The sequence below is a fragment of the Dermatophagoides farinae genome, chromosome 2 (genome assembly GCF_024713945.1).
Source record: "Dermatophagoides farinae isolate YC_2012a chromosome 2, ASM2471394v1, whole genome shotgun sequence".
Lineage (NCBI taxonomy): Eukaryota > Metazoa > Arthropoda > Arachnida > Sarcoptiformes > Pyroglyphidae > Dermatophagoides > Dermatophagoides farinae.
In genome coordinates, this window is record NC_134678.1 from 7,894,516 (window position 1) to 7,909,183 (window position 14,668).

Sequence of the window (14,668 nt, forward strand, 5' to 3'; positions counted from 1 at the left end):
ATAGAAAAAATCGAATATTCAATTTGATTTGTCTACATCCATCATATAATCACATAGGATGATGATAGCCATTTTTCGTTGTTGTTGTTGATTTATATATATTTTACATAAAAATAAATATTTGTAATTCCGCTATTTGGTTAAACGACGACGACGACGAAAATAAATCAGATATATAGAATCATTTTTTTTCTGTGTAATAACGTTATTATTGATAGTCGGTGGTCGTCGTTTAAGGAAATTATTGAATATCTAAATCGAAATTCCAAATAAATGAATGAAAAAAGTTTGCTATCTCGCATATGATGATTATCCTTATTGACCTTATTGATTCTTCACGAATATTTTATTTTATTTTTTTTTTTGCATAAGATTTTTACTGGCTATTAGAAAAGATTGCCCGAATTCTGAATCGAAAAACAGACACACACGATCGAAGATTTTTTCCATTTGCACACACGAAATTACAATATATTGATTTTTTTCTCCTTGTTTCTTTGTTTGTTAAATAATATATGTTTCAGAATTCTGAAACTTTTTTTTATATATTCCCAAATGTGTGATGTAAGTGTGTGTAAAGAGCCAATGAGCATCTTCATTATTCTGTTGATGACGATGATGATGATAATGATGGTTTTTGTGGTTTTTTTTTCGTTGAAGAATTTTTCAATTACAATTAAAACCACAACCACCACCACCACCACACCACATAAACTGATTTTGTTTCTATTAATTTCTTTCTTGAGACAAAAATCATTAAAAAACACGCAAACTATGAATCGAATTCTCTATTTATGTATGTGTGTGTGTGTGTGTGTGTAAATAAAGTTTATTCATTCAATCAGCCAATCAAACACGCAAACAGAATCTTGGTATTGAAGAAAACAGAATATGTGATTCGATTTTTTTTATTCGTTCCTTCTTTTTTTCACTTATTTGATCGGATGAATCAATCTTTATGTTTTTTTCCATCGTCATCGTCGTCATCATCATCATATTAGGTTTTGAAGGAAAATTGAATTCCCTCTCTCATTGGTTCGTTCGTTTATTGTTTGTTTTTTGCATCATATAAGATTTCGGTTTCTTTATTCGCAGAAAAAACTATTCTCATTTTTTTCTTGGTCTAGCTATGACGACGTGATAATAATGGAACGATTGATCGGTCGATTTTCGACTAAAAATTCACTCATTCACTTTTACACACTAGGGTTATATTTTCTTTTCTTTCTGGTAGCTTGAAAGTTCAGGAAATCAATATTTTCATTCATTATTTCGTGGGTGTTTTTTGTCACTTTCTTGCTTCATTCATTCATCAGAACACATCGTCATCGTCATGCCTTTATTTTTTGTCATTTGTTTTTTGGTTATTTTTTTTTGGTCTTACTCATTCTCTTTTTCTTGGTTGTTGTTGTTGTTGTTGTTGAAAGCAAAAAAAAAACTTGTTTGTTCATTATTCTATTGATATATCGGTATCAGCAACGATGTTGTCGTTGTTGACATTCTCTTTTCATTCACCATGATTTCACAGATTCATTTTTTTTCGTTTTGTTTGTTTCATTAATATATTTATGCTACAAAGTTCTATCATAGTTGTAGAATATTCCAAGTTTATTCATTTTTTTCTTTTGATCATCAACAATATTTGCATGTTACACATACACACAAATGTAATGATATTTATTTATATGAATGATTTTTTTTTTTTTTTTGGTTTTGTTTCCTTCATCCTCGTCATCAATTAATGTTTGAAAATGATATGCAAGCAGACACATATTTGTATATTTGTGTAGAATGAATGAATGAATGACTGGTTTTGACACTGCTGCTGCTTGTGTAGTCATCATCAAATCAATGTAAGAAACATTCGATGGTTTGTGCGTATGTGTGTGTTGCAAAGGAATATGAGAGATCCATTTTTTTTTTCATTGCTTGAATCTTATTGAATCGTTTTTTCTGTTTTAAGCCATCAATTGTGAATTGAAAATCTTTTTTTTCAATTTCCTTTTTTTTCTACTTGGATCTTTAATCATAAATAATCTTTTTGGTTGTTGTTTTTTTTTATTGGCTTGATATCGATTGTCATTGGATGTTTGAGTGTGTGTTTTTACGATAATGAGAAACGAAAAAATTTGTTACAAATTTTTCACCTGGGATTTTTTCAAATTTTTTTTCATCATGATTTGTATCTCTTTTGTGTGTGTGTTATTATTACACATCCGAGAGTTGGTGAAAGAATAATTGAAATTTTTTTTGTTCGAGTTTACTGGATTTATTTCAATGATTATTCTATCACTTGATTCCATTCAGGTGTCTTTGTGTGTGTGTGTGTGTGCATTCTATTGGAATAAAAACGAATCAACAGCAAAAAAAGTGTAAAATTAAATATTGTTTTCGAAGAAGAAAAATCATAAGTGGTGGTAGAGTGGAATTTGATTCCATATTTGAAACATGAAAAAATGGATCAGAACAAAAAAAAAGAAATAAAAGAGAACTTTGAACCAAACGAGAAAAAAAAACGCTGAAACCACAATCCTTATGATTATGATTGGCGTGTGTCTGTCTGTTTGTGTGTGTGTATGTGTGTGTGTTTGATATGAATGAATGACTGAAAATGTCACACGCACATACTCTCAAACCATCATCATCATCATCGTGGTTATTATTAAATGATTATGTTGATCACATTACATAATACGATCACATAAAAAAGTTTTTTTTTCTTTTTGGGGAGTTTAATATTGGGAATGACATGTTTTTTGAGAACAAAATTGACAAAACGAATTATGGGTTAAATCATCATCATCATCATCATTATTCGATTGTCATCGAGTTGAAATATTTTTTCGAGTTGTAAAGTGGTAGCAGTAGTAGCTGGTTATATGGTTGTAACCTGAGCTTTCTCTCTCTCTCTCTCTCACCCTGTTTCTCTTGGTTGAACCTTGTTATTATTATTATTAATGACATGTGTGCCTCTTACAAATATCAAAAAAAAAAATTTTCATGTCTTTCAAAAGAAAAAAAAATGGAGATCTTTATTTCTTTCGATTAATTCAGCCAGCCAGCCAACCAACAGATACATGAAATCGATATTCGATTGTTTTTTGTGTTCACTTGAACAATACATACATGTACAACATGATTTTTTTGTTTTCGGCAATTTTTTCTGGGCGGAATTTTTTTTGTTGTTGTTGTTATTGTTGCTGTTTCATTCAAAAAGTTTCCTTATCTTTTCATATATCATTCTCTCGAATATAGATATAGATGAAATGTTTAACATTTAAATTCAACGACAATTTTTTTTTTTTTTTTTTGAATGATAATGATATTATAATTTATGCGTATTATCGGAAACGAATGAAAAAAAAAATGGAAAAGTTTTTTTTCGACGTTTCGTTTTTTTTCGTTTTTCAAATCAAATCAAATGAGTAAAAATGAAAAAATTATTGAATGAAAGATGTCATATGTGTGGATGATGAAAAAATCTAAAAAAAAAAAACATAACCAGATTAAAGTTGTTGTTGTCAATTAAATTATATAATCAAATTTTCAATCTTTGTTGCTACAATAATACCCGAGATACCCGCTCAAAAAACATACACACACACACACACAGACACAACACTAAGGTATGTACCATCTGTGGGTGTATAATAAAATAAAATCAAAAATGAAAGATCGAAAAAAAAACTTTCAATTCGTATACGAGAAATAGATAATAAAATTGATTTGATTTGAAAGTTTCTATGCTCTTTGTGTGCACATTTTGACATCCATTATATATAATAAGAATGCTGGAATCTTTTCTCATTTTTTTTATGGCTTAACTTTTATTGAAAATGATGATGCAATGTTAATAATATCATCATTCGTATACCGAAAAAACAAATAAGCAATGATGACCCAATATAATGTCATCATCATCATCATCATCATTGACTATTTGAATCTTATTGTAGTTGTTGTTATAGTTACACATTTAGATTTATAAATCTATAGAAGCAGATTCTGTTCTAAAAACATTCGTTGTTGTTGTTGTTTTTATTGTTGATGTCTAAATTATAATTGCAAGAAAAAAATTATGAAAATCTTCATCATTATCATAATGAATCAGAATCATTTCTTCAGGTCCATAGAGACCATTCCATACATTCATTGATTCATTGTCCGAATTGTATTTGATTTGGCAATAATTATAGCTTTGAAATATGACCGAAATTTTTTGACATTATAATATTGAATTACAAATTTCTGATCACATTGATGATTATATCTAAGTTCATATCTAAAAAGTTTGAATTATAATAATGATGATGATGATTAATTTTAATTGATTGATTGATCGATGAAGAATGTACATTTGCATTTTCTAGCAAACTAGAAAACAATATATAATCCACGTACCAATGAATTACCAACATGATCTTGGACATGTAACAACGACTACAACAACAAGTTGACTTATTTTGAAAGTTTAATTTTTTATTTCGTTTGAAACAAAAAAAAAACAGAATAATTCTTTTGAACTGAAACAAGAATTTCAATTTTTTTTTTGTTTGTTGTTGTTGCCAAGAGGAAAACTAATCCCAACGAAATTCCATTCTGGAACAAACAAACAAATATATACCTGTGCCTAGTATTAACTCTTTTTTTCAACAAGCGAAAAAAAATGTTGTTGCACAACATTTTTTTTTGTTGATGTGTCACAATAATAATTATAAAATATTTCGTTGAAATGGTGATTCAAAAAAAGTTGAAAAGTGAAATAAACGAATATACTTTACAGTTGACTTGATGTTTTTGTTTTTTCATTAACAACGACTACAATGATAATAACTCTAAATTAAAAAAATAAATAAATTCTTGTTTTATTTTCTACGAATATCCAACATATGTATTAGTGTTTCATTAAACAAAAAACAACCGTAGGTTTATTTTTTTCAGCTTAGTTTTTGTGTTTTGTTACGAATAATAAATGACTAACTACTAACACAAAAACACAAAATAAGCAAATATTTGGCCTATCTCGATGTTGTTTTTATTATTTTTTTTCCTGTTGTTTGTTAATGGGATGATGAGCGATGTCCATTATTTCTCTCTAATTAAGACCATCATTATCACATGTTTGTGGACAACAACAACAACAACAAAAGATAAATAAATCAGGCAAACAATAACAACAAAATTAACCAAGATAAAAGATTCAAGTTTGTTTTTTTTCAATACTTACAAATATTGTGTTAAAAATGCTTCAACTGAAAGTGTTAAACGTAGATTGAAATCAACTTGTGGATATTCAGCACGACATCTAATGTATGTACGATTCTGATAAGGCACATAAACAATTTGATTAAACATTGAATGTGGTGTGGCCAGCAAACCAGCTAATAACCAAACAATTGTCATTATAATGCAAAGACAAAATGAACCATGTAATATTAATGGATGATAGAATATTGTATTGGATGAATGGTTACCAATACCACCGGTATTAGCCATTGATGAACGAAAATGAGTCGATGTCGATGTTGATGATGAGGATGATTTTGATATTGCACTTGTTACAGTCATATAACGATGAACAGCTATGACACCCATCGTAAATGTTGATACATACACACACATAACTTGTATAAATGGTACTAATTTACAAAATAATGATGGAAATGGATAGTTCATGTATATAAAACGTGTAACATTGAATGGTATATTCAATGTTGTTGTCAATAAATCTGCGACGGCTAGCCAAGCAATCAGTATATTTGTCGTGGTTTGTAGTTTCTTTTTGGTTAATATCATTTTCAATACTAATGAATTGCCACATAATGATATTAAAATAATCAATGAATATGCGATTATTGTTATTAAATGACGATAAAAATCTTCATCTTCAGTTGTAGCTGTAGTGGACGATGATGATGATGATGATGATGTTTGTCCATTTGTTGATGCTGCTGCAGCGGCTGCTGCAATACGACTTGATATTGGTGATGGTGGTTGTTGTTGTAGGATTGGAAATTGAAATATTTCTCCTCCTGTTGTTGTTGTTGTTGTGGATTTTGTTGTCGATAATGTTTGATTATTAATAATTGTTTGATTAATTAAATTATTGGCAATTTTTTCAAAAAATGTCTTTGCCACTTCATTTGCAATCATTTGGGAATCGTTATTGTCTAAGGAAATATTTTCTTTCTGAAATGCTAACCATATGGCACGTGATAATAATAAGGCTGTTGATGATGTGGATGTTGAGGAATTATTTCCATCATCATCATTATTCTGTGTATTCAAAATATTGAATTCATTTCGATCATCGATTATTGATTGTATGGTTGTTGTTGTAAAAAACATTTGATTTGTGTCGATAAATAAATGACTTTTATCATCATCGACAGCACTAGTAGTAGTAATAGCCATGATCAGCTGTTTTTTATCTATTTTAAAATTGAGAAAAAAAGAAAAAAATGAATTGATCATTTTAAATTTGACGAAATTGATGACAATCGATATAACAAAAAAAAAAACTCAAATATAAAACTTTAAAAGCATTGAACAAAAAAAAACATGATGATCATCAAAAAAAAAATTCAATTTTTTCATTCATCTGTGATGATATCCATCCTATACATAAGCTCTTTCAATTGAATTAAATTGAATTTAAAAACAAACAATGATGTGTTTGGCAAGATCTCCTTCGCTCACTTTTTTTCATTCAATTTTTTTCCATTTTCAACAATAAATTGTTGTAATGAACTTTCAGTGAATTTATTTTTTTTTTCATTTGAAAAAAAACTTGATAACAATTGAATTCTCTAAAATGGATGATTCATGTGTGTGTGTGTGTGTGTGGATCTTGTTTCAACCGACTTTCACTCTTTTTCTCTATATCTCCCAAAAGATTTCATGAAATTTTAGCTCGTTCATTATTGATTGGCCATGTGAAGAAGAAGATGAACGAACAAACGAACCAAACACACACACAGACACAACTAGATAGGAATTTTGTGCTACCGAAAAAAAAACGCAACAATTCTTTTTAGTTTTCTGAATATTCTTGTTCTTTCTCACTGTTTTCAGTTTATTGAATTTTGTTTAATCTATCATTATTATTAATCTCCATTAGGATTTGTGTTTGTTTAAACGAATGAATGCTTTAAAATTAATTCCTTTTCACATAATAACATAATATATTGAATCTAAATCTCAATGAAATTGTTTTTGTGATTGGTGGATTTTTTTTCTGGCTCCATTTCTCTCGCTCCCTGAAATTTCTTTTTCAATTAATCAATTTAGCAGCCAAAAAAAACCGTTTAGGTTGATTGAATTTTGTTGAAAATTCATCGCTTTTGCTCGTTTTGTGTTTCGAAATAAAAATTTTGGATTATCATTCACAAACACAATCACAGGCAAAATGAAAAACCAGTAGAGCAATCATCATCCATTACTTATTGAACTGATTTTTTTTCCTCTTTCTTCAAACAATATTTCGTGTGTGTGCGTTTATTGTCATTGCAATTTGTCTTTACATAATTTATTTGTTTGTTTTTATTCATCAAGGTCAAAATTCTCAATTTTTTGGTTGTTTTTGGCTTGTTGTTGTTCTTTTTTCAAATAATAAAAATTATTAACAATTTTTTCCACTTTTTTTCACTTTACAAAATTGATTCAAACACATCACTCATCGGAGAAAAAACTTTTTCTTTCCTCAGATGTTTGACAAATATTAAAACCTATCGATATCAATAAATTGCTGTTGTTGTTGTTGTTGTTCATTGAATTCAAAAGTGATTGAAAAGGAGAAAATCTAATTATAATTTGATGCAACAATCAATCTTCTTTTTCTTGTTATTGAAAGAAAAGTTTCAACATTTTCTTAACTTACTTGAAACTGAAAATAACAATGACAACAACAACAACAATAGCAAACAACAGCGACAGATAATATCTCACATGGTAGAAAAAAAAACTCATTTTGTCAATTGAAAATCGAAAATTGAATTGAATTTGAAATTTGAAAAAAAATAAAAACAAAACAAAAAAAAAGAAATTTGAACCATTACCTGCAATAGCAGAAAAACAATGAAAGATTTTTTTGTTTTTTTTTTGTTTTTGTTCAAGTTTAAGTTTTTCATTGATATTGGTATAGACAAAAATGATCACGATGAATTTCAACACGCACGTATTTCAATTTAGATTTCGGAAATTTCAAAAATACTCTGGTTTCACTAGACAAAACACGATTTTTTCGTTCTTTTTTTAGAAAAAAAAACGGAAACTTTTCATTCTGTTTACTGGTCAATTCGATTTTTTTACTTTCATTCTTCCATTTTCTATGACCTCTAAATTTTCTAGTTTTTTTCGATCGATTCGTTTTAGTTTAGATAGTAGTAACATTCATCAATCATCAAAGTGGTGGCTGAAACAAAAAGAAAACTGAAAAACATTTTCGACTGTGAAACCAACTTTTTTTTTCTGCAACCCACTATTGTCGAAAACAACAACAGCAACAACAGCAAAAAAAAATTACCGGATACCATTGGAATTAACCGGAGGGACAATTTCGATTCATTCATTTATTCATATCATTAGTGTTCACGTCAACGAATATTTGTTTCGTAGAATAATAATCATTATTTTTATCCATCCATTTATGATGGATGAAAATCCGGATGTGATTTTTGTGTTTGTGCGTGTGTGTGTGTGTGTTGGTGACATTTTTCTTCCGTTTCTTTTTTCATGAACAGAATTTCTCTATTATTCATTCCATTATTTTTTCTCACGCTGTTTATGTGCATTTGCATGATTTAATGATTCTGTTTTATTATTTCACAAGAAAGTTCAAGATTCACAATTTCTAGTATGGTATTTTGTGCATATGTGTGTTGAAAACTACAATTGGAAAACAGAGAACGAAAAAAATCAAGAATCGGTTGAATAATTCAGCCATGTCAAACACACACACATGCACACTTGTTTTAACCTTTTTTCGTACATTTTTGATGTTGTCGTTGTTTTTCGTTTATATTTTCATAAAACACGTGTTTATGATTTCGTATGTGAAATGTAATCTGAATGTAATTTGTGTTATTTAAACCAATTCATTACAGAAAAACAAAATTCCGATTAAATTGGAATTCCAATTTCGAGTGATTAGTGTCTTGATTTGTTCCGATAAAAATAAATCAAATCAACGAAAAACAAAAAAAGTTAAAGAATCTTTATTTTTCTCATTCAGACCTGGATTACTAAAATAGATCGATAATAATTGTGTTTGTTTGTTCGTTTGATTACGACAATGGCAATCATTATGATCATCATCAATTGTTATTGTGGTCGCTGATGTGATATCATCGATATCGTCAAAAACATGAAGAAAAACATGTTAAGTGATGTTTAATTTGACTTTTCTTTTCTTTTTTTTTTGTTGCGTAGAAAACGAAAGAATTATGAAAGAGAGGTGAAAAGAAAAAACGAATTTCATCATATATTATTGTCTGATTGTATAGAATATTGTATGAGAAGGAATGAGAGAAAAGAAAATGAAAAGAAATTAACACGAAAAGTCCATTTCGAAATCTTTCGTTCCTTTTGGTAAAAATGCAAAGAGAATGTCATTATCATTATATTACAACACAATGTGAAAATATTTAGGGTACTGAATAATAAAAAACATACATTGACCAAACACTAAATAAATGAATGTATCTAATGTTTCGTGTATTGTGGATCAATCATCCAAATGATGATGTATATGATGATGTTTTTGTTGTTGTTGTTGTTGACAATCATACTTTTTTTTCGTTGTCGTTTATTTCCATTTGGTTTTTTTTGATTTTCTTGGATTTTTTTTTTTTTTCTCTTTTTTTGCATTGATGATATTTGATTGCCTATAATGACTATGATGATGGTGATGATGATTATCAAAAACATTTTGGATATGGAATTCATCTATTTAGGTTTCAAAAAACGTTTCTTATATACAGTAAAGTCATTACTATAATGGGTAAGATATATAAATTAATAATAATTTGCAATATTTTTTTTCTCTTGTACAAATATACCAAATATTTGATTATGATCATGATCATGATCATGATTGTGATGATGATGATGATGACGGAAATGAAATAAAATGATGTAATGGAATGCAATGCAATGTTTCTTTTCGCTTTGATGATGATGGTTGATTCTTGCATATAATTCTATATTTGTCTATTTTGCTTTTGCTATTTTTTCTTGTTGTTGTTGTTACTTATTTGAAAGTTAGGAAAAAAAACTTTTTTAATTTGTCACTTTTGAATCTTATTCTACCAACTTCCTACACACACACACTGACAGAATTGTAATTTGTTGTTGTTCACTCGTGCTTGAATCATTCCTGGTCTTATCAATTAAGATTATGTATGGAAATTTTGAATGAAATGAATATAGTAGAGAATCATGCATAAGATTCAGGAGTTGTTTGTTAAAGCTAGCTACAGCTTTCTTGTGTAACATTTTTTTTCATTTTATTCACACAATTATCATTGTGTCATCATTATTGTGTGGTCGTTTCGTTTTTTTTTCTGCCATATTAATAATTGAATATATGTGAGTGTGTGTAACATTTGATTGTTGAGTAGCATCATCTGTGATGTTTACACGTTCATTACACCTTGATCAATAAATTTTCTTGGTTTTAATGTGTTGTTGTCTCTCTAAATATCTAATCCAGGATTTTTTTTTTTCATTTTACAAAATCGTCATTATTATTAGATATTTGATTCAATTTATCTATCGTTAATGTGTAATATAACAATATTAAGTAACAACGACGTTGATGTCGTTAAAAGATGTCGTTTTTTGTTTTCATTTTGATTTTTTTTTTATATACTAGAAAAATTAATGGACAACCAATAAACATTTCATTAGCAATACACATTTTTGAAAATCGAGAGAAAAAATTTCTCATTTTGTTTGTTTCGTTTTGTTTTTATAAATCCATCATCATCATCATCATCATCATCATAAGAGCTTCCGATGGATTTAGTAAATGTTTCTTTCAAATAAAAGGAAAACATCATTTTTTCTAACATTCAATCATGAGAAAAAAATTGATCTACTGATAAATACGGGCGATGATTTCATTTTATTTTGATTTCATTTTTTTCTTGCTGAAAAGAAAATAAAGTTCAATCAAAATCTATTCAACAATAACATTTATTTTCTACGTAAATCATGGTATAATAACCATAATAATAATAATAATAAAATGAGAATGAAAAGGAAAATCCTAAAGTTGGTGATGATAAAAACATCATTTTCTTTCACCAAAAAAGTTTAATTGACCATCTAAAATTCAATTCTTTTTTTTTCATTCTTTCCGGGAAACTTTGAAAATCTGAATGTTCAGGAAAAGTTAGTTTTTTCGCATGCTGGTAGTGTAATGTGTTATTATTATAGTTGTTGTTGATCATGGCGGGCCATTTAATTTCCTTTTTTTCTCAAGAATGAAATTTTTGAACCTTTTTTTTCTTTGTAATAAAAAAAATGTAATCGTCATTTTATCAACTTCAACCAATGTTGATGATACCAAACACGACACTTGACATTTGTTTATTTTCTTTTTCTCTTTCATTCACTATTTTCATTTATATTATTGTTATCATCATTATTCAGGAAAATTTTTTTTTTTGCAGAATTTGAACTGAATATATTTATTTTCCTATAATATTCTGGAACAATGGAATAAAATTTCAATTTTTCTTTCATTTTGTTTGTTTTTTCTGATCAAACAGAATTTTCCATTACATTTTTTCAATTAATTCGATTGAGATGATTTTTCTTCTTAGCAAAAGAAAAGAATCAAACTGTTGAAAATGAAAACATTGATCATATTTTGTATATTGTTCGAGCACTTTCTAAAATTTTACATATACCTATAAACTGTTTTGTTGTATTCACATATTTAATTTGTATAATTTAAAATGAAACCATTCGTAATTCTAACACAAACAAACAATAGGTTTATTTCAAAAACTTGCAAACATTGGTTTCTCTCTTTTACAAATTCCGGACACAAATAAAAAGACAAATTGTCAAATTCTCACGTCATTTTTTTTGTTAGGTTTATTCTTGTTTTTTTTTGCTTGTCATTTCACTACACATTTTGATCTGAAGCTTTTGATTCTAAAGTTGACAACAACACCATGATCGTTTTGTTCTGAAGAGAACAAAAAACGATTCATAAAAGCATTGGAAATTGTCTTTGAAAATGAAATGAAGAATAAGAAATGAGCCAGCAGAATGGAAAAAAACCATGTATGTGTGTATGTGTGTGTTTAGAAAAAGTCAGAATTTTATTCTTTGATCAAAATTCCTTTCGCTTTCCATTTCTTTCACCGGCATTGTTATCAATAACTAATGATGACGACAATAGACTCGTTTTTCGAGTGTAGAATAAATGGGAAAAAGTTCTGGTATTTTTTTTTCTCTTTCATCTCGAACAAATTTTCATTAAATGATGATTTTTATTGTTATTATTTCGTTGTATTGTATCCATTTCTGTAGTAATAATCAAGAAAAAAAATGGCAATCATCAGCAAATTTTGCCTCTTTTTTTTTGTTGAAGAGATGTTTATCGTTTTGATTTTTTTCTGTTGAAAATGATTACGGTCCATAGAGAAATTATACTTTTCTTTTCTCGAATTCATTTAAATTCTACTGATGTAATTACATTGCTTTAATATTCACTGTGAAATTTCACAGTAGAGTTTTTTTTTTTGATTTTCTTAATCAAATTGAACACGCAAATTGTTATTGTTTAAGCTAATCATCATGATGATAATAATGAATCGTACTTTTAATGATTTGATCATTTTTTCTATCATTTTGTTTTGTTTATGATGAAAATAAATAATGTCAATGGGAGGGGGAGACACTCACAGCTACAGAACAATTGTCATGTTAGTGAATAAAAAAAAATTTGTATGCAATTGTCCAGCATATTCATGATTCGAAACATACAACAATAAGAATCAATGAATTTTGAATGAATGAAAAATGAGCAGAGAAATGAAAAATGATGGCAATTTAAAGTATGGCCCAAAGCTTAGTGATCCATCCATGCAACAATTTTCAGATTTTCATTTATTAATTTTTAGTCTAAACTAGAGAAAAAGAACAGGAAAATAAAATTTAGACCATTTGGAATCAAATGCTGATGATGTCTATTGTTATTTTTTTGGATTAAAAAAAACTTCATGTCAAAATACATGCAATGTATGTGTGTGTGTGTGACATTAAAACAACTACACATATTTTTTTTGGAGAAAAAGAAGAAAAGAAAATATTTACAATATGTTTAAACGGTATTGGTGCTGGTCTATGATGTTATGGTTTAGTTTTGGTTTTTGATCAATTAATCATTCACGTTTGTTTTTTATTTTCATTATTATTTCAATCATAATGAATGGTGATTATAATTAATATTTATTCGATTTAATTTATGAATGATAAATTGACATTGACATTGTTTTTTGTTTTGCTTTTCATTTATTTTATCTAATTAATAATGATTTTTTTTTCGTTTTTTCTGATATCAAGCATTAATTCATTTCTATATTATTTTTGATAAGTAGTAGTAGTAGTTGTAGGAGTATTATAGTCAATACACTATGTTGAATTGAATTTAATCTTATTTCAACTCTTGTTGTTGATGAAAAATTGATTGACCAATGTCTCGAGAGAGGCCAAAATAGACAGAAGAAAAAAAAAGTGGTCATAGAAATGAAAATTAATGTTCAATGTATCTACATGTGAATTTTGTGGCAAATAAAAAACCAATCATAATGTTTCTTATCGGTTATGATTGTGGGATAGAAAGAGAGTGAGAGAAAATTTTTCAAATAATAGAAATTCAATAAAAATTTTATAATGTATTAACAATGATCATCATCATTATCATATGAATGAAAAGAGAATTTGTACATTTGAATTTGAAATTTGTGTTTTTTCTTTTTTTTTGGAAAAAATGAATAATTCTTCCATTCACCCACATAGTGTTTTTTTTGTTTGATGCACATCAACAACAAACAGACACTTTGGTAGATTATACAAGTTTTTTTTGAGGCTACACATTTTTTTTCATTTGAAAATCTTTTTTTTTTATTTTCATTTGAATTCCAATTTTTTTTTGTATGTTTCGTAAATCTAAAACCATTGAATTGTGACAACAGCAATCAAAAAAAGCCAAATAAATTGTGATTATCACCACCACATACTTACCCAATTAAAATTGGTTCAACTTGAAAACTTTTGATGTAGAAAAAAAACTTGCCGTTTAGTGAATATTTCGATTAATTCGATTCCAAATAATCCAAACGCCGGAAACAATAACCGATTTGAAGCACACACACACACACACACACACAAACACCTAGAGAGTTCACAAAAATTCAGAATAAAATGACACACGCACACAAAAGTTTTGAATTTTAAATCCATATAGTAAAAACTATCCCAAAAAATGATGATGATGATGATGTTTAACGGAATAAGATTCTCGACAAACTAAATTGCTCTCTGTATTTTACAAGACGACGACTACGATAACAACCAGTTGGTTGTATTTCGTTTTTTTTTTTTTTTGGCCTGATTATATAGCTTGAATCTTGCGTTGCAAATGAATTTT

At 27.8% G+C, this 14,668-nt stretch overlaps 1 protein-coding gene across 2 annotated transcripts in view; it reads right to left on the reverse strand.

Annotated features, from left to right (window-relative positions):
- LOC124499178 (tachykinin-like peptides receptor 99D) overlaps window positions 1-14,549 on the reverse strand; it is a 28,224-nt gene extending 13,675 nt beyond the window's left edge. The window contains exons 1-2 of one of the 2 annotated variants that reach the window (XM_075735655.1): window positions 14,263-14,549; window positions 5,228-6,431 (exon numbers count right to left, since the gene is read on the reverse strand). In XM_075735655.1, the coding sequence (XP_075591770.1) occupies window positions 5,228-6,414 (1,187 nt within the window). In that variant the 5' untranslated portion in view covers window positions 6,415-6,431; window positions 14,263-14,549. The remainder of the gene's footprint in view (window positions 1-5,227; window positions 6,432-14,262) is intronic. The other variant, XM_075735654.1, reaches the window with a different exon arrangement.
- Window positions 14,550-14,668: the final 119 nt, after the last annotated feature.